This window comes from Onychomys torridus, chromosome 20 (genome assembly GCF_903995425.1).
Source record: "Onychomys torridus chromosome 20, mOncTor1.1, whole genome shotgun sequence".
Lineage (NCBI taxonomy): Eukaryota > Metazoa > Chordata > Mammalia > Rodentia > Cricetidae > Onychomys > Onychomys torridus.
This window is the reverse complement of record NC_050462.1, coordinates 7,593,493-7,615,073: the sequence shown is the minus strand read 5'-3', so window position 1 is coordinate 7,615,073 and position 21,581 is coordinate 7,593,493. Positions and strand designations below refer to the sequence as shown.

The following is a 21,581-nucleotide window of genomic DNA, read 5'->3' as shown; positions in this document are numbered from 1 at the left end:
TACTGAAGTTGTGCAAGGAAAGTGTCTCCTACACAGTGTACCCTGGGTCCCCGACACTGTTCACCTTCCTTCCCAGAGTCTGCTCTTGTGGGCCCTCTCCCCGTTTTTCCCCACGCTCTCCAAATATCCGTATCCTCAAAACTCAATGTATTCTTCTAATACACACACACACACACACACACACACACACACACACACACACACACATACACACAAACTTCTTCCCACTTTGCCTGTACATCAGCAGATCTAATCCATTCCAAAATCACTAAGCTTTCTAGAAATCTCTCAGTTCTCCTCTGTATCCATCACTGGATTGACAATAAAGAGGCAAGTGTGGCTAGCTCATCGAAGCAACAAAGGCCTCTCACTTCTCAAAGAGCAGTAGAAAGGTCAACACTGTGAAGACTCATCTGCACATCACTGTGGTCACACGGTGACACTTGGACACTACAGCTTTGAACACTACAGCTGGCGTCTACCTACAGGTGAGCTTCTGGGGTTGGTTACAGCATTCTGACTCATTAAGAGCATACAGGATTGTACAATGATAAGAGTACATTGACCCAGATCCTTGTTGACGAGTGTGGAGGTTGTTTCTGATTATTTTACCATCAGGAAGACTGCTTCACCAAATAAACCTTGATGCATGTGTCTCTTTACATATGGGAACTATAGATGCTTTCTTTTTCTTGACAAGCATTGCTTTGTGTCTTCCTGGATGAACCTTGTATAATTACGAATGTGTTGAATATATATATTAGAATTTTAAAATATATAACATAATTAATATAATATGTAAATAATTGTATATACGTATTTTATATACACACATATTTTTAACTGGGTAGATCACTGAATAAAGGAGCATATAAATGCGGTGTATAGCTGTGAACTACAATCAAGGTAAGTGACATATTGGTTCACTCTATGAACAGGATCTCTGCTTAACTGCTCTGGAATTCAACTTTCTCCTCCTATAACATAGGGAACATAGTTTTAAGAAACTGTATGGAATAAGATGAATGGCTATTAATAATGAGGCTTAGCCCCAGAGCAATTCAAGATATCGTCACTGAGCTAAAATAAAGGATCTGTGAAATCATTAAATAATGATCTGTTGCTGTGAACATTCACAGACAGGGACAATCACCAAAAATGTTTGAAAGCCACAGTGCTGAAAGAGCTGGACATGGGCAGTGGAGCTTCAGGTGATACTCACAGTTCCATATTAAGGCATTCTGGCTGCTTTAAACTTCCAATGACAATTTCAACAATTAATTTTATAAGTACATCATTTCTATTATTAAAAATAAAAAATAACCTAAGAGGAGCAGGAGAAATGCCTCAACAGTTCAGAACTCTTGCTGCTCTCCCAGAGGACTCGAATTTGGTTCCCAGCACCCACATTGGGCAGCTCATAATGGCCTTCAGTCCTGCTCCAAGGGAATCCACTGCCCTTTCTGGCCTGCACAATCACCTACATCCATGACTGTCAGGCAGGCAGACAGACAGACAGACAGACAGACACGCACACACGCACACACACACACACACACACACACACACACACACACACACACAAATAAAATAAGTAAATAAAACTTGAAAAACGAAGGTAACAGCTATATAAACAAGCCAAACTTTGGGTAATTTAAATGCCATCACAAACAAACTGGAACTTGTTAAAACAGTTGGTTACAATGCTAAGTGATGGCCAAAGGAAGTGATTCCTGATACTAAAAAATACAAAAAACAAAAAAACAAAACCCAACTAACAGCAGAACTTTGGGGGCACTTAGAGCACTGTTTAAATCCTAGCATTTATTCATTCTTCAAGCTCCACTATAGAGTCTGCTCCACGGAGTAAATCGGGAAACATAGCCTCAGCTTCCTCTTCCAGAAAACAAGGGGTCAGGCTACGTCTTCCCTAAAAATGCCCATCAAAGCTGCCGGTCATCACGTGGCAGGCAACTTTCTCAGAACAAAGTTTAACATGTAGCATCTTCCAAACCTCAGAGATGGCTTGAAAGCTTCAGAGAGTTAGGCTTTATCCTAACCTAACAATAGCCGATTGATTTTTTTTCCCATCCTAAAATATATAATGTGTAGAAACTAATAAGTTAAGAAACACTTAGTAATGAATATAATAGCCCATTTGAAAAAAAATTAACCAGTCACTTCATGTTTTTAGCAAACACTCTTACCATTGTGTGGCGTTTTATTGTCCCCTCTGGTGAATAGAGCCTTTAAAAATGTATACGCCTGGAACTGAATGCCGTGTCAAATCTATTGGCTCTGTGTGTTTAAACACCTGCATCTCATCACCAGCCCTTCATAATATTGTTAAACAATAATTATGCTTATGATGAGTAGTCAATCTGAAGATATTCTTCCTTGAGATGTACTTGTTCTTGTATTATAAGTAAGTAACCCATTCGGAGCTTATAAAAGCGATTCAGGTAGAACGGCACTCACCCATCCATCCATCTAATGTGCAACAGAGCTTTGAAATTGTTATAATAAATTGTCCCGTGTCATCTCCTCTATTAGAGACTTCTTGCCTGGTTTTACAAGAATGATCAATGTTTGTTTACTAAAGTTCTAAATTTCACTTGCCTAATAAGATTAAAACCTTTTTTGAAAAAATGTTACTTTGAAATTTGACTGAGTGTAATTTACCTCTTTTTTTTTTTTTTTTTTATTTGGAAGAAAGCATGAAAACTTTGAGGCAGATGTGGTGGTGCACATTTAATTCTAGCACTTGGGAAGCAGAAGCAAGAGAATAGCCACAAGTTCTAGGCTAACCTGGGCTTCATAGAAAGATCCTGCCCTAATCAATATATAGTCAATTTAAGAGAAAAGCTAAGCTTACCTTGGAGGTCATCCATTCACTACTAAAAACCAGTATTTGATGGTTAATTTTGTTGTTGTTGGGAAATGTAAATTTTATTTAGTGGATGTATTGACATGTTAAACATTTATTAAATTTAAAAGTAATTGAAAATTAACATAAAGAGATCATTGTGTATAATGTTTAATTAAAATAAAACTAGTTCCAAACTACATTTCCAGTTTTAACTTTTTGGTTAAACAAATATTTCCTCAAGCCAATCATCATGCATGACATCTTTACAAATATCTTCTATGTACATTCTAATCCCATCAATGTTTATTTACAGAGTGTCATAGAGATGTGTAACATCAATGCAAAGTGAGGCTTTGATATCACGAGCAGATGTATGATCCATGTCATGGATTGTTCAAGATAACAAGTAAGACCTCGTGGGAGCTTGTTTAGAATGTTGATCACCATCAACAGTATAGAAGTCTTGAACACTGATTTCTTGAAGCTTACCCTCATTTCACATTGCTTTCTAATATAGAGACTGGTTTTTTAAGATGAATGAGCTCACTTACATGAACTATCTGTAAAGAACTTTGCATTTAGGAATAAACTACACTGACTCATGTTGAAATGTTAATGACCTAAAAACCTCCAGTGGCATAAGGAACCCCAAGACAAGAAGGTTGACATCTGACTGGTAGCATCCAGGAAACTCCTGATATTGGAGTACCAAGAAGTTTCTTAGTTCTATTTATTTATCTATCGTTTATCTATGAAATGATACCACAATCAGGGCAACTCTTATGAAGGAAAACATTTAAATGGGACCTCATTTACATGTCAGAGGTTTAGTCCACTATTGTCATGGCAAGGAGTATGGCAGCAGCATGCAAGCAGGTGTTGGAGCAGTTGCTGAGAACTAACTGCATCCTAATGCACAGGCAGAGAGAGAGCCTAGGCCTGCATGGCATGGGTGATGGTTAATTTAGAGAGACTCTCAGAAGAACTAACTTATCTACTTCCCAAACAAACAAACAACAAAAGATAGCAGTCTGCCCATCACTGGGGTCAAAAGGAATCAACTCCACAAAACAGAATCCACATAAAGAGGGTATTTGTGAGATAAGATAATGACACCCTCTAATGCACATGGGAGCACATGGTTGGAGTCACATCTAACTCACTGGGGCCCCACACTGAGCCTTATGAAACTGATGTTTTTCATTACATGGTTTTGCAGACAACCTCACCCAAAGTCACCAGGAAGAAACTGAAGAAGACTTGAACTCAGGCTGTCTAGTCTTTGAGTCTGTCTTCACAATCAATATTCTCAACTAGTTCTTCAGTTTCCACCCATGAGAGCCAAGGCCACCTGAACGGCGGCGGCGGCGGCGGCGGCAGCGGCGGCGGCAGCGCACGCCTTTAATTCCAGCGCTTGGGAGGCAGAGGCAGATGGATCTCTGTGAGTTCAAGGCCAGCCTGGTCTACAAAGCTAGTTCCAGGAAAGGCGCAAAACTACACAGAGAAACCCTGTCTTGGAAAACTAAAAAAAAACAAAAAACAAAAAAAGAAAGAAAGAGAGAGAGAGAGAGAGAGAGAGAGAAAGGAAAGAAGAAAGAAAGAAAGAAAGAAAGAAAGAAAGAAAGAAAGAAAGAAAGAAAGAAAGAAAGAAAGAAAGAAAGAAAGAAAGAAAAAGAAAGAAAGAAAAAGAAAGAACTCAGTAGCAAATTCTGGTACAGAACTGGCATTTTGGATGTCTGTCTGACCTGGACCCCAGACTATCTCTGGCTACTACTATGAACTCATTCCTCCTCTCCCAATTACATAAGCCCTAAAATTGTCTGATCGGCATCATGCTCATGTGGGTAAAGGAAGCTGCTAGATCTGGGTAAGTACTCCAAGTCATTTGCCAAGAGTAGTCTTCCTAATGTCATCTGTAATGAGAGCCTTTGATCTCTAGACAAGATGTCATCAGAGAACAGTCTGTGATGGTTGGGGCTAGCAGGACCCAAAGGATAGCACCCACAGTGCAGGCTGGGTTGCTGAAAAGAGCAGACTGAAACATCACTCCATATTTGTTGTTTTCGATGTGGCCTTTTCAAGGTGAACAGTCTCTGAAAGAGGCTGCAATACTCACTTGGACCATCGAGTGTTGGCTCCAGGGGCCAGACATCAGAACCTCAATTATCTAGAAGAATTCCTCATGGGTTACCTCTATTGCCTCCAAGAAGTCATGCCAAGTATGTTAAACCATAGTCCCACCCTGCAGTCACAGCCCAGATGTGTCCCCACATCTCAAGCAGACCCACCCCATGCTGTTAACAAACTGTATGGGAAACTGAGATGCCTGGCAGGTAGGTGCACTTGCACCTATGTGCCTGCATATGTACTCCCTCCTTGAAAATAAGCAAGCTCGGGAATCACTCCTGCCTACTGAGTCTGGGTTCTCCATCCCCAGGGGTAGGTCTCGCCCTTCCGTGGTCCAGAGGAGAGAAGTTGGTGGGTCTATTTGGGTAGCTCAGTCTGGAAACTTGACACCTGCCAGAGGGGTTATTTCATCTACTCCAAATCTCTCTTGCTGGAGCAGGATGTGGGGACTCCTGAGACAGACTGTGGGGAAGGAAGCAGAACCCAGGGAGGAGCAAGCTGTTCTTCCCACCAATGAGCTGTACAACAGAAGATGAGGTTTGGGGTGAAGGTGAGCAAGGCTGTGAAGAACACTGCAAGTCGCCTCTTCTACACCAATGAGTAGAGAGTGAGATCTGACCATGTGTAAAATACCTTACTGTCAGAACTACCATGACTCTGTTCTCCATTCTAAGATGTAGGATCTTCCCTCCCAGTGAAGAAGCCAAACAGAAGGTGGAAGAGATGGATCTCTCTCTTCTAAAAGTTAAGATAAGGAGAACTCATGTACCTCATTCTCTTCCTGCATAACTCTTTGTATGATGTCATATTTAAGAAATCAACATAAGATCAAAAATATTTTTCTTCTTCCTGGAAGTTTCATAATTTGAGCTGCTATGTTTAAACCTTTTGAGTAGATTTTTGTATATGATGAAAGAAAGTATACAATTTTACTTTATTGTAGATAGATATCCTGTTTACCTAGAACAATTTATTTAAAACACTGTCCTTTCCCCCACTAAATTATCCTGACACACTTTTTGAAAATCCACTGGCCACGTATATTTATGTCCGGGCCCTCTAAGTTATTCCCTTGGTCTGTGTCTGCTCATACACCACTTCTACACTATTTTGATTATCATGGCTTTGGATTCAGTCTGAAACCAATAAAGCTTCATGAGATGTTTTCAAGTGTCTAAATTTTCCTTTTTGCTTTCAAGATTGTTTTGACATTTGGATACCTCTTGCAATTCATGTGAATTTTAAAGTTCTGGGGGGAAATCTCAGTTGAGATTTTGATAGATATGCATTGAATTTATAGTCCACTTTAGATAATGTTTTATCAACCATGTTAAATTTTTTGATCCACAAACATTGCAAGTCTCCCATTTATCTAGGCTATTTCAGTGGTGTCCTTAATAGGAACTTTTCAATGTTCAAATATTTCATTTCTTTAGCTAAATTTACTGATATTTTACGGCTTTCACGTAAAGGGATTAAAATGGAGTTTTTTATTTCTGTTCAGATTTCTCATTGATGGGAAATACAAATACAACTGACCCTTTATGCATTGATTTTAAACTCTACAAATTTGTTACTTTTGTGTGCTAGCTTTAACACTGAATCTTTAATGAGATTTGTGCAATGACCATCTAATAGCCAATGTTTAGACATCAGCATTAGCAGACTGACTTATGAACCAGTAACACCCTTAGGAAGTTCTGTGCATGTTTCCGCCAGCTGCGCAGAAGCAGAAAGGGCAAGCCAGAGTTCCTGGCAGCAGGCAGCAGGCGTGTAAACTGTGGCATCCCGTGGAGGAGGCGGTGGCAGGCATGGACAATATCAGATCACTGCAATTGGGGCATTCCTCCTAGAACCCCACACCTAGCTCTTCCAAAAATGCTGTGGACTGCTTAATGTATTTTGTTCAATAGTTTCTGTGTATGGGCTGTATTTGCACGCACTCATGTGTGTGTGTGTGTGTGTGTGTGTGTGTGTGTGTGTGTGTGTGTGTAAGAATGTCAAGTGTCTTCCTCAATCACTCCCTACCTTATTTTCAGATATGGTCTCACCCTAATCCTACAGCTCACTAATTCTGCTAGACTGGATGATCCATAAGCCCAGAGCTCTCCCGCCTCTGCCTTCCCAGTACCGGGATTCAGATGTGCACCACTGCACCCAAAGCTTTATGTCGGAACTAGAGATCTGAACTCTGGGTTTCAAGCTTGTATGTACCAACTAAGTTGTTTCCATAGCCCCTTGTTCAAAATGGGAACCCTATTTAATAAATGGTCAACAGTAATAAATGGCCTTATTCTTTTATCCAGCTTTTCACCTGTACTACTTATTACAGTTTTTATTATTATCTGTTTATTGTTCAGTTTTGATACTAGAACAAAAGCTGCATGAAGTTATAATCCTTTGTTTTGTTTATTGCCACACACCTAAAGCAGTGTCTGGTATACTGACTACTTAATAAAACACATACGAATCTAAGTTTTAACAATATGCATCTGTCAGAAACCAAAAGCAATGATATTTATCCTGAATACCATGTCAGTGATTTCTCTTCAGGTAGCTAACACCTCTCAGCTCTATACTCTACCACTCTAGACAGAGATCAGGAAGTCACTAGCAGTACCTCCCTTGGCCCCCACAATGTTTCTGCATGACCGATCTGCCAGCCTTCCCCTGTGCTCATTAGTAACGGGTTTACCAAAGTGAATGAATATGTCTCCCTTTTTCTATAAGATGTCTGTAGCAGATATTAGAAAAGCTGAACTTTTATTTCTAAACACCTTCAGAGACCACTCTTTAGCACTTAAATATAAAGGTGTCCTGTAGCCAACTCAGCTACAGTAGGAATTAATCCAGTCAGAGAAGACATGGAATGAGCTGATGAAGCATGCCCACTTCTCCGACCAAGGCAGTGGTGGCACACGCCTTTAATCCCAGCCATTGGGGGACAGAAGCAGGTGGATCTCTGTGAGTTCCAGGACAGCCTGGACTACAGAGTGAGCTCCAGGAAAGGCGCAAAGCTACACAGAGAAACCCTGTCTCAAAAGAAAAATAAAAGACTCCTCACTTCTCAAAATTTATAAAAGATACTACAATGCCTTGCTGTCCACATCTGACTCTCTTATACCTTCTGGGAAAATGGCTCTCCTTTCTAGGACATGATCTGCCCTACATTTACCTGACTCCTTACAGTCCTCAGAACCGCCACAACATGGGTCCTTTTCAAATGTCCATTTGAACAACAGCTGTGGAGAAGCTCAGGTTCCAACAGCATGGAACTGTTGAGAGCCACCTGAACCTTCCTTTTGCTAACACACAGCCTGTCTACCGGTCTTAGATGTCACACAATTTTAAATATGCGTTTCATGCTAATCATAGATTGGGCTATCATGTGACATGTAGAATCATTTGGAAACACACTTTCCAGAAAACAACATGTTTTTCCATAAATTCCAATATTGCTCCAGCTACGCTGTCAGGAGAGTCAGCATTGAAAAGGACAGCAAGTACTGAGAAGTGGTGCAGCTCCCTAGGAAGTACAGATAGAGTCCCCCTTCCTATAGCCAGGCCCCAGGAGGGACCAGCAACCAAAGGCTCATTCCAAATTGTGACAGAGCAAGTCCCATCCAGTGTGGGAGCAAGAGAAAGCATAGTTGAAGCTAGAGTGTGGATGTGGGAGCTTCCAGATCAAAGCAAGGTCTTTCCAGGAACAAGGATGCTGGGGGACAGAAAAGTAGTGCCTGTGGCTCTTCAGAGCATCTCCATCTTGTGGAAAGTGACCAGCTCACCCACTCAGTAAGTAAATGCCAAACCAGCCAGGTTTCCTACTGGAGCCTGGGATACATCAATAAGTGAGGTGCGATTGACCCTACCCTCATGGAGTTTATAGTCTGGTACTCAGAGACACTGAACAAATACTTCTTGAATTAATCGGTTGAGGATAACTGCTAAGTCAACCCTTTTCTTCTTCTGTGCTTCTGTACAACACGCTTTCCTTCATCTGCCACTTGACAGGGTAGAAGGGTGATGACGTCAGGTTGTTGAGAAATTTGCTACAATATTTAGAGTTTACTAAAATAAACCTGTGGAAATATGACTTCACAATCCGTATTAATGGTGACCCTCACATAGAACATTTTTAAAAATTTATTTGTGTGTGTGTGTGTCTGTGTCTGTGTGTATGTGTGTCTGTGTGTGTGTCTGTGTGTGTGTCTGTGTGTGTGTCTGTGTCTGTGTGTCTGTGTCTGTGTGTCTGTGTGTCTGTGTCTGTGTGTCTGTGTGTCTGTGTGTGTGTGTCTGTGTGTGTGTCTGTGTGTGTCTGTGTGTGTGTGTCTGTGTGTGTGTCTGTGTGTGTGTCTGTGTGTGTGTCTGTGTCTGTGTGTGTGTGTCTGTGTGTGTGTCTGTGTGTGTGTCTGTGTGTGTATCTGTGTGTGTGTCTGTGTCTGTGTGTCTGTGTGTCTGTGTCTGTGTGTCTGTGTGTGTGTCTGTGTGTGTCTGTGTGTGTGTGTCTGTGTGTGTGTGTGTGTGTGTGTCTGTGTGTGTGTCTGTGTCTGTGTGTGTGTGTCTGTGTGTGTGTCTGTGTGTGTGTGTGTCTGTGTATGTATCTGTGTGTGTGTCTGTGTCTATGTGTCTGTGTCTGTGTGTCTGTGTGTCTGTGTGTGTGTGTGTGTTGCCCACATGTATCGTGTGCAGGCAGTGCCTGTGGAAGCCAGAGGAGGGCACTGAATCCTCTGAAGCTGGAGTTAGAGACAGCATGATCTATAATGTGGGTGCTGGGAATTGAACCCATGTCCTTTGCAAGAGCAGTGAGTACTCGCAACCACAGGGCACATCTCGAACTCCACATTTCTTTTTGCTCAAGATTACTGAACATTTTTCAAATGTGTTTATTAGCATATAAAACAGATATTCTTACAGCACTTTCGTACATGTTTGGTTTAAGTTGGTCACACTCACTCCTTTCAGTCAAAAATTCTATGAAATCAGTGGTAGAATGCCTGGCCAGTGAGCATGAGGCCATAGATTTGACCCACAGCACCACCAAAGAAATTATGAAAACATCATGGATAGATATGAAGGAATATGTTCACTTCTGCTTTCATTAATTTATTTATATATTTTAAATTCAGTGAGATATGTAGTTTATGATATATTTATAATTTATAAGCATATTATAATATAGCTTGTAATGTTGTACTAAGTGGGGTGATACATACATAAACATAAGCAGACTGAATATGAACACTCAATTTTTTAATCACCACAAGGTATTTGCAATTAAGATTTAAATACCATTGTTCTAATCCTCTGATGCACACTGATGAGTCATTTTCAATAGAGATGCTTAGGAGCATTTTACCCCAGATGTCCCACAGCCCAGGTCTACTGGTTCTCAACAAGTGGGGCTGACACCTGAGAAAACCATCATTCAAACATTTCAGGTATGTTCATTTCAGGTAGACAGGACAAGTAGGATCCAAGAAAGAAATGAGCTTAGAAGGCTGAATAGAAAACAGACTGAGCAGGAAAAGATAATCATGGAGGCCAAGAGAAGAGTGAGGACCAGCCTGTGTGTAGGCCTTTGAGCCATGACAAAGTCTTCACAATTAATTGTTAGTAAAACTGAACCCTGTTGGTAACTGTAAGCAGACTACGTTTTTATGTTTTGGGAAACATCACTAAGTCCTTCAATCCATCTTTGACCCAGAATGTATTTTTACCACCATCTGTTTGCTTTGCCCATGCTTTAAACTAGGAAGAAAATACCAAAGTGTATAAATGTATCACCTCCACGGACACAGCTATCACATTAAACCACACACACATGATTGTCCTTGGTTCATTCTGCATTAAGTCATTCAGGTGATCTTTGATGTCGCGTGTCGCTTCCACTTGTCACCAACTGCAACATTCCATTGTTTAAATATGCCACAATGAATTCAGCCATTCCCCTGTGAATGGGCATGAGTGGCTTTTTAGTGTCCCATTCATTACAAAACTCAGGCCTCAGAAAGTCAGGTCTTATGTATCTTCATCAACTCTAATTTCATATGCTGATGAGGACTATTGAGTTACAGCTGTTTGCATCTGCAATTGTGTTCAATTGTTAAATGTCCTCCAAAGTGATTCTACAGTGTGTGAAGTTGCTGTTTCTCTATATCTTTGTAAGAGCCAGAGGTGGTGGATGATTCCAAAGAAACAGCATCTTCCAGACACAACAGGGCTGATGTACATATGAACTCAAAGAGACTGTGACAGTGTGTTCAAGGCCTTGCACAGTTTCAACCAGACTAGATCCCAGCTCAGAAGTGGAAGTGGACACAATGTCCCATCCATAACCAAGAAGCTATTTGCAACTGACGACTGCTGGGAAAGGGATATGCTCTCTAATGGGATGTCACTGGGTAGATCAACCACAGTCCAGATCAGGCTTCATGCCCAGGAGAAATAGGCCAACACAAAATGGACTCCGTGGCTTTTTTGTGTTGCAATTGTGATAGTAGTAGTAGATGGTGGTGGTGGTGGTGGTGGTTTGTGTTGGTGGGGGGGCTCTATTTTTTCATTTGAGGAGAGTTGCATTGGTTTTTTGTCTTTTTTTTTTTTCCTTTTTTTGGTTTTGTTTTTCTAAGAGAAAGAACATGAAGTTGGGTGGGTAGAGAGATAGGAAGAAACTGGGAGGAGTTGAGAGAGGAGAAAATTATGACCAAAATATATTGAAAAAAAATTTTAAATAAAAAAGTTCTCATTTATTCCCAATTTCCTAAACAGTTTTCCTCCCATGAATTAATGTTGAAAGAAATGACCATGGTAATGGGAATGTTTTTGTTCATTTGGTTTATTAATAAGTATCTTATAAATTTCTTTTTTATATTAAAGTATGGTACATCATTAGAATTAATCTTAATTAGTTATGATGCATTTTATTTTATAGACGGCTGAATTTGAACTTGCTAGCACTCCATTTAATATATTTTATAAATTATAGTGATCTATAATTTGTTTCCTTTTTAAGTATTGATCGCTTCAAAAGATGAATTACATATTTCTCTCTTTCTCTCCGTAGCAATTTCCGGCATTTGACATTTTAATAAAACTCAGTCACAGAAAACTGAGCATGGCACACTCTTGATGGACTCTTTGGGAAGCAACAGGAAATTTTGAATTTTAGTTAAAAATTTTTCTAATTTTTTGCTTATCATGTTATAATTTCTTTCCTGACTTTGGACATGGATTTCCTAAAAGGCAATTTTTTTTTCTTTACTGTTGCTTTTATAACAGCCATTTGACCTTTTTTTACTCAATGAACACAATATAAAAAGCATGATACTGAAACACCTATATTCAGATGCTGGCCAGGTAGAGGGCATCCAATATGTAATCTATGATAGTGCCCCACATATATGTTCTTTAATATATGCTATGTGCTATATACTATTTGACATACAATACAGAACACCCTAAATGCAATATATAATAGGAAATGAAGTATACAATAGTTAGCATATAGTGTAGCTATAAATTATGACAACATAGAAGTGTTTTAAAGAGAAACATCTGAAAATGTCTACTACTGTCTGTGGGATTCCCCCAAAGCACACAGCTACACAAAGAGGAAAGAACAAAGAACAAAAGGAAGGAAGTGGCCCATCCAATTGAGCACCCAGGAGACACCACGACCCAGGGCTCAGACAGGACTTCACAGCCCTGAATTCCTTGCTGAAATCCAGAGGAAAAGAGGGGTGCCCGGGAGTCAGCTGGGAGCAAGCTTTATGTCACTGTATCTGTATAGGCAATTCATGACTGTCATGTGGAACACATCTCTCCAAGAAGAGGGACTTGGGCCTTCCTTTAGAAAGTTCTGCTTTCTGAAGGTCTAGGCACACTAATGGAATGGCCTCAATAAGGGGATTCTGTTAATGTCCTTTCCCTTTCCTACAAAACCCCACTGTGAGTCACAGACTCCATTAGCTGAATGGATTCTTAGGCGGCCAATGGCTTCAAGTCCAAATGGAAAAACAACTACTGTAACAGAAAGCTGCAGATGCCTTATTTAGACTCAGCCCTCTGCTCCAGCACAGAAAAAGTCAGCATAAAATCAGGTCATAGTTTTGTTTATGTGTTTTAAGTAGGCCATGTTTTCATTTTCTCCACGCTGGCCTCATTTTTAATCTTAGAACGTGAGTTTACACCTCTGGTTGCTACTAGAATTCTATTTCAAGTCACTGCATCCTACTTTTGAGTAAGCACCAACTCAGGGCAAACCCACTCACAAACCGTGATGGAGTTTTTGTTGTTATTTGATTTTGGCTTTCTTCTTTCCAATTTTTTCTTTGTCCCATTGGTTGGTTGTTGTTCTTGGATGTGTTTGTTTGCTTGTTTGTTTGTTCAAGACAGAGTGTAACCATGTAGCCTGAAACTACTCAGTTTTAAAAAGGGCAAACTAGAAGGTAAAACTATCTTAGAATCACCCCCAAACCCTCTTCATCTGCCTGGGACCTAGTGAGGGTATCAGTATCTCTAGACTCTGGGGTCCTCTTTAGATATTGCAATTGCCCTCAAGGCAAATAGGAAGGACATGGAGACAGACAGAGCTCTTACAATGTGTATTTCAGTATAAAAGTCTCCTCCTTTTCCCAGTCCCACTTTTGTAAACAAAGCTCAGGTATGGGTAAATTTGGGATGTTATGACTCTGTGACAGTGGGACTGCCCTGCTAGCCAAGGTGACCCTCTCTGTGTACACACCACAGTCACTGAGAGAAGCACAAATCCCAGAGACAGACATTCACTTTGGCCTTCCATGAGTGGGCCATCAGCAGCCTGCTAAGAGGTCACACAGAGCGTTGAAATTTTTCAGTGTCTTAACTTTTTCTGTATCAGACCAGTCATTCCTTGTAGTGATTATTTTAAGACAAAATCATCATGCTAGACCCCTAGATTGTGACACATCTAGACACTGAAAAAGCATCAAGTACATGAGTCTTTCCTTGGTACACATATATCTATGTGCTCAAAGAAGAAGGAGCTCACGCGATTCTCAGATACAGACTCAAGGTTCTGTAGGAAATACCTTTTAACATCCTTATTTAGAGATTTAAAACAAATAATTTACAGTTATAACTTCCGAAATAAGTATGAAGGAATAGATGCTAAGCGCCACGCTACAGAACACCGAGGGAGGACATTACAGATGTGGTCCTAGGCAACAGTATTCTGTTTACTCACGTTTGTCTGAGCTGAGCCTCTCTCCCACAGGGTCACATTGCTCACAATGGGAAGATAGCAGAAGGATTTCTAGAAGAGAGGGAACAAGGCATCTGGCGTCACTTCAGTCTTGTTTTGTCACTGAGAGATGAGTTTTAGGGAGCTCAGAAGCTCATTTATCCAAAGATGGCCATTCATACCGTAAGTACCTGATAACACCCAGAACACTGGCCCAGTTACCATGGGAACTGTGGCAAATTCCAAATGCATTTGCCACCTTTCAGAGTCCAGATGAAGCCACATGTAGAAAGTTTAAAGAAACCTCAGGAATGAATTTAAAATGTTGATGCTGGTGTATTATAAGGGGAGAAATGAGACAGAATTAAACTGGCAGATCCTTTGCCATATGCTTTTGGCATATGTCACATCATCTTGAGCCATCCTCGACTGATATACGCAAAGCTAACCCACATACCCAAGAACATTAATAAGAAATGAATACTACTTGGTGGAAGTCATTAATTTGGAACTGTATATTATGCAGAATTAACATGGGAAAAACTTGCTTGAAACAAATGTGCAATGCCAGAGAAGGTAACCTGAGGACCTCATGATGAGAGAGAACCTTGACATTTTCCAGAAAATGTCAAACCTTAATAAGATGATGTCAGGATTGGTTTTCTAACTTCTGGTTTTCATTTTGATGTTTTTCATTTAGTTAGTCAGTGTTCAGAGCCCTTGACTCAGCATTTGATAAACTCAATCCTGGTACCTTGAAGAGTACACCCCAACATGCCCAAGGCCAGGATACAGGTATGCAACTGAAAAACAGTAGCCCTTCTACTTTTCACCAAGGTGTCAAGGATTTAAACATTTTATTGGTTGATTTAATTTTATGTGTAGGTGTATGTACCTTGGTGTATTTACAGTTACCATGTGTATGAAAGTGTCCAAGGCAGCCAGAAGAGGGTGTGTGATTTCCTGGAGCTGGAGACGTGGTTGATTGTAAGCTATCTGGTGTGGCTATTAGAAATTGAACCTGGGTCCTCAGCAAGATCAGCAAGTTCTCTTAACGGTGGAGCATCTTTCCAGCCCTGAGTGACCAGGATTTAGAACAGGGATAGTTACAAAGACTCATGCAGGGAAAAGCTGAATGTTGTGAAGGAGAAAGACAAGTGTATGCAGATTCAAAGGTGGTAAATGGTGCAGACTTGGGAAACAGGTCTTCCTACTCAATAAAAATCAAGAAGAAATAATGGTCTTCCTAAAATCCAAAGCAAGACTGAAGGACATGAGAAATAAAAGGTTAGGTTTAAGAGGGCATGAAAAGAATAAAACTCCTGGAATCTAGAGGAAATATACAGGTGAGTAAAAAGATTTCCAAGAGCCCTGAAAGTGATTATAAATATACCATAAATACATGCATAGGTATGAGCCGATGAAGTCAAGCAAACACATCTTTTACATGGTAACCCTGGTGTCATTTCTATACATGACAAACATACAACAAACAGGACTAGAGAACACAGGTGAAAAGCAGGAAGGAATTCTAAACTCTAGGTGAAGAAGTTACTTCAGATCACCCAACGTAGTGAAGAGCCAATGCAGATTCACCAGCCTGGACTCCTCTAACTACTTAACTCTCTGTTGAGTTACTAGGGTGCATATGCAGCCTTCAACCCCCAGAAGTCTGTTTGGAAAACCTGGAAACCACCTCATCTGTGCAGGACTGAAGGACCACTAGGAGAAGTCAGGCTCATGCCCAACATGCATCTCAGGCCCGCTCTTCAGTGAAACCTCTGCATTCACTCCAATTTTCATGCATCTGGGATTTTCCAACTAGGTAACCTTCACCTGAGGTGGACAGGACCCTTTGAACACTGCTCTGACATTGATTTCAACAGAGATTTCTTGGCACCACTGTTCATGTCAGGGCACAACTGAGTAGCTTCATTCAGAGTGCCTAGGATGGGAAAACAGTATCCCCATGTGTGCACAGCAGTCCTGAAATTTGTACTTTCCAAACAGTAAGGCTCCATGGTGGCCAACAGTACATTCTGTTCCTTTAAAACAAAAGAACATTTTGTTGAGGTATAGCTGATATACAAATGACTGAATGTATCTGATATCCACAAATTAATGACTTGGGAGGTATTTACCAGAGAAAAGAAGCAACAGAGATTAGGCTTTTCTCTCTGGGAAAGCCTCTCCTTGAACTTTCAAATGCAGGTAGAATTTATTTTCAAACTAAAAGGCTATTGTAATCAACAAGCCAGTGGGGGAGGGGCTTGAAAAAATAAAATTGCTGGGATAGTCATTGCCGGTCATTAACCTGATTTTCTAATGAATATGGCATTAGGCATTCATTAACAATCATTTGTGTTTATGTTGAGCAGCTGATGTGTGATGAAGGTTGGTAAATGAAAGCAAATGTAACCAGGGAATTCTGGACACTTATAAAGCAATTAACTTGTTTGGCAGTAATTACACAGTGAAAGCTAAATCAAGTGCATTTAGAAAGCTACAAGAGTCGCCACAAAAAGCAAGGGTGCTTTGCTCCAAAATACTCAATTAATAATAATAATAATAATAATAATAATAATAATAGCCCATGTTTCTCTGAAAATGAAAGAGAAGGCAAAAATAAATATACCAGAAGGCTTGGTCTAATGAGAAGAAATAAAGGCATAGCCCATGTCTTAGAGAAGAGTCAGGTTCCCAAAAATAAGGACAAATTCACCCATTTAATGTATATTAAAAAAAAAAACATTGTGACACAATATTGTGGAACCAGGTGTCATACACTGCAGGATCCAGGTTTTGCTCCATTCACATGCACGCACAGACATATATGACGCATTCCCTGCATGAATGGTGAAAACCAAACCTGCTGGCAGGAGCCACTCTATTGAAGTAACAGGTTTTTACCACTGACAATTTTGATCTTCAGATGACACCTGAATGTGGCCTTTATTCAACCTAGTGTGTGGCTCAAAGTTCCAGTCATTAAACACAGTCAACAACTTTCAAAAGTGAATAGAGCACTGTGGTGGCCTTAAGAAAAGAATCCAGGAAAAGATGGCTGGACCGTTTAAAGCAAAGAATGCAAGCACAAAATTCCATGCAAAAATGTATCACAAAATTCATCATCAAAGTGTCTCTGCCAAGCTACATACAAAGCTTCAGTGACAGGGCTTTCCAATGGGAAATCACTGTTTTCGGAATTTCCAGTGCTCTAAAATTTAGTGGAGAAATTCGAAGAATAGAAAGGTGTGTGTGTATGTGTGTGTGTGTGTGTGTGTGTGTGTGTGTGTGTGACTATGTGTAAAAGTTTGTGTGGATGTTATATGAATGTATATGTGTATGAATGTGTGTTGTATGTGATTGTGTGAGTGTGTGTATGAGAGTGTGTGAATGTGTGTATGTGTTTGCAAATGTGTATGTGAGAGTGTGTGTGAGTGTGTGTGTGTGTGTGTGTGTGAGTGTGTGTGTGTGTGTGTGTGTGTGTGTGTGTGTGTGTGTGTACTCGTTCCCTCCTAGGGCAGCAATAAGATGATTAGGCTGCGAGAGAAAAATCTTCAGAGGAGCCCAGAGAGTAGACTAAAAACACAAAGATTTTCAAGGTTGAGTCAATGTCTGGCTCGCCCTCCTTTAAAGATGGGATGTGACAAATACCTTCACAAATAAAGGTTCACATGTACTTGAGGGTTAGTAACCAAAAGAAAGTTCCCAGGAGGCTCCACAAAGGGCAGCTGGCCTTGTGGAAACATTTGCGAAGTGCTTGGCTGTCAACAATGCTAAAAGCAAATACTTGCTTTGCCCCTAGGATTGGAACAGAAAGCGGAAACCAGGAGATGGCTTTTGAAATCTCGGGTTAGGTCATTGAACTGCACCAAATAGGAAGATACGTTTGCCACAGTGAGTGCTATTTCTTCTAAAAGGTGTCATTTGATTATAAGAGAAAAAAATCACTTGTTTCTAGGCATAGGATCAAGATATTAATCTCAAAACGCATTAAAGAACTCACTTAATTGAAGCTCCTTTTATAGATCAGATTGTCTCCTTAGTCAACCTAATAGGGGTGTTTCATTTGAAGTTTCCTTGGTCAGCAAAATGCTTCCTGACTTAAACCACACTCCAGCAGTGTACTAATACATCCCTCCACTCCTTTGTAGTAGTCCCAGGGGCTTTTCCTGAGTCTTCACAGTCAAAGACATTCACGTGTCAGAAAATTCAGGGAATCCACTATTGAAGCAGTTATTATTATGGACAATTCTTACCTTTTAATGTACAGTCAGGTCACCTGGGGCTCACTGGTTAAGACGTGCAGGCTAGCTCAGGAAGTCTAGTGTGGGCCCAAGATCATACTTTTATAGCAAGCTTCCTGATGATATGATTCCCATATAACATATCACTGAACCTCGGAGCCTTACAGTATTTATTGTCTTAAAGAGGCTATAAGAGGCCAGGAATGGTAGAACATGCCTTATAATCCCAACACTTTAGAGACTGAGGCAGAAGGATTGCTAAGAATAATCTGTTCTGCATAGGTAGCCACAAAGAGGTCAGCCAGGGCTATTTAACAATAATCATTTCCAAAATTATAAATAAAATAAAGAGATTAAGACCAAAGATAACTGAAACCTTGAAAATAGATTCCTCTCCAATGAAAGTCCTTAAAAGTATAATGAACCAGTAATTGAGCAATGTCCACTACTAATGAAATATAAAGACATGGTCTAGCCGCCGTGTAGTGGGCTTTCCAATTGTCATAGCCATGCCCAACGTGTGTGCGTCCACTTGTCTGGTTATCGCAACCAGAATAATTATTGATTCACACTGCAGTGTCTTCAGCCCCACAGGAGTAAAACAAAATGGTGCACAATCTCTATGGTCCTTCCCAGGAAGCCCAGCAGAACAAAGGCCAAGACCGGATGAAGGGAGTACCTGAGATATGCCTCCATCAGACAAAGCGGAAACACAAAAACATATCAGCGGCCACTTCTTGAAGGATGTGTCTGTCCTTCAAGAGCCAAATGTCTTTCAGCCAGATTCGGAAGTAGAAGCAAAAATAGATTCAGTGGCAGAAAAGGAAGTAAAATGGTGATGTCAGAGAAGAGGGACAGAGAAGTCTTGACAGGAGAACATTCTGGCCTTCTATTTTTATCAAGATCTATTTCGGAGATGAGAAACCTGACACCCGAAGAATTTCACTATATCCCAAGGCAATCCCATTACTGAGCAGTTGGAATCCCAAGGTGAGTCTGCCTAGTTACAAGACCTGTGTTCTTCTCATGGCATCTTGCATAAGTATTTCAGAAGATCTAGAAGGTGAAATATGAGGCAGCTGATGAGAAGAGATCAATATTGCATTTCTGTACAAACATTCCACTCTATTTTAGTTTTCCTATCTTTAACTAGTACTTTGAATATTTGAATACACAGAAAAATAATTGACTCCAGTCACATGGCAAGCTAATATTTTATCAGCCTTTGGCAAACACCTGTCAGCAACAAATTTTCGGACCTTTTAAATAACCATAATTTTATTCTCAGTGATTCTTCAAAGTGTCTTTGCCTTTGAAGGATCTCAACTTTGGAAAGCACAGTCAAACAAGACAGACAGAAACTGAGTCAAGGAAAGCATTGACAAAGCTCAGTTAGCCTTGTGGAGCTCCACATGAACTTCAAAACTGGAAAAAACATGGCGCCCTCTCTTGGCAGATAGGGCCCTCTGACAACGCTTGGTTTGGTCAGTAAATGTCATTGTGTAGAGCAAAACTTTCCAACCTCACACAGCAGCTGACTGTCACTGACTTCACCTGTGGAATGTGGTACAAAGGGTGAGCATCAAAACTACATTGCAGAATGCTGGGGAAGGGGAAACGTGGGTTGTGTGTAGTCTACACTACTTTTAGGAGTCCCACTATGAATGGAGAGCAAGAGATAAGACGGAAGCCAGCCAGGGCGATGGGGTCAAGTGTTGACTTTATCTCTCTAAATAATTACAGAGGTCTAGGAAAGCTTAAAAACAGAGAAAGGGGGTGTGGAGGTGAGAAAGGGGGCTTAACACATACAATAGACAACTTTAAATTCAAAAGCGCCAGTCCCCAGTTCTAATCCTCTCTTCAAGGAAGACAAAACCATCTAGGTTAAAAGATTCTGAGTCTAAGAAGTAAATCTTATTCCCTCTGGATAAACACACAGTTTATCTAGGCTCCCAGTTGAACAAAACCACTTACTCTTTGTGTGTATCTTAATTATAAATTCATTCCTCAATTGTTAATTGTCAGCCACTGATTCCAGAAGCTCAAGAAAAACAATAGAAACTCAATTTAAATGATGTTTTTTTAACTGTTGCTTTTTTATTATTATTAAAGCATTAGCAGGAGACAGGATGTTTATTCAATTTTGGATACCCACAGTCAACTAAGCAGAAGCAACAACTGGATATTCTTCATTAACATCTGTTTAAGTAGTTTCCTATCAAACAACACTAATATGTCTCTACAAATATCCCTTCCTTTGGCTGCTAGAAAAATCCAAGAAATATACAAATATGTTATGTGCAGCCAAACACCAGCAAGTCCTTTATAAGTCAGTGATGATCAGTAGCTAGATACAACAAGCTTAAAAAAAGAACCATAGCAGGATGCTGGGAGACTGGCGGTTTTGTGGATCATGCATTCTGTCTCATCATGTGGTTACCATTTCAGAAGAATCATTGAATTTCCAGGAACCAGCCAGGCTCATCAAAAGAAATCACAAATCCTTAACTAACATATGCTAACTTTTCTTTGAGGAACAAAAGAAGCATCTTTGTTTGTTCCTCACCAGCAAACACACAGCCATCTCAAAGGCATCCTTTCACTGGCCATGTTAGCAGGGAAATTCAATTGTGTTTAATTAAGTTCACCCCCCCCCCAAAAAAAAAAAAAAAAAAACCTGCACACAGAAGCATCAAAGAGGTTATCAGGGGTCAGATGCCTGTCATGACTTTCTGACCCTCCCAAAATGCAAAATAAAAGATTGTGGTGTCCCTGCTGGCAAGATGGGTTTCCACGTTTGTGTCTCTCCCTTTCTGCTTTAATTTAATAGCAATCAGCACAATATGGCCACTTTTTCTGAACAATAGTATGGGCAGAAGTTAGATTTGGAGCGTTGCAAGGGGGAGATGGGACACAAGAGAAGCTCACTGTGGCTTTTAAGGCTCAATGAGAACATCACATCCATACCCATGACGCACACAACATAACACACAAATGAATTTAACATTCATTGTGCTCAAAATGGGCAGATGCGTGCCTCTGAAATCTCATATTCAGGAGTTAACTTCAATGTTCAGCTTCCCATAGATGCTTTTAAAGAGAGAGGTATGCATGAATA

At 40.3% G+C, this 21,581-nt stretch overlaps 1 protein-coding gene across 1 annotated transcript in view; it reads right to left on the bottom strand.

Annotated features, from left to right (window-relative positions):
* The window catches only part of C20H12orf42 (chromosome 20 C12orf42 homolog), a 151,415-nt gene that overhangs the window by 81,305 nt on the left and 48,529 nt on the right, over positions 1–21,581 (bottom strand). The window contains exon 3 of the mRNA XM_036169506.1: positions 14,217–14,285. Coding sequence (XP_036025399.1) covers positions 14,217–14,285 — 69 coding nt within the window. The remainder of the gene's footprint in view (positions 1–14,216; positions 14,286–21,581) is intronic.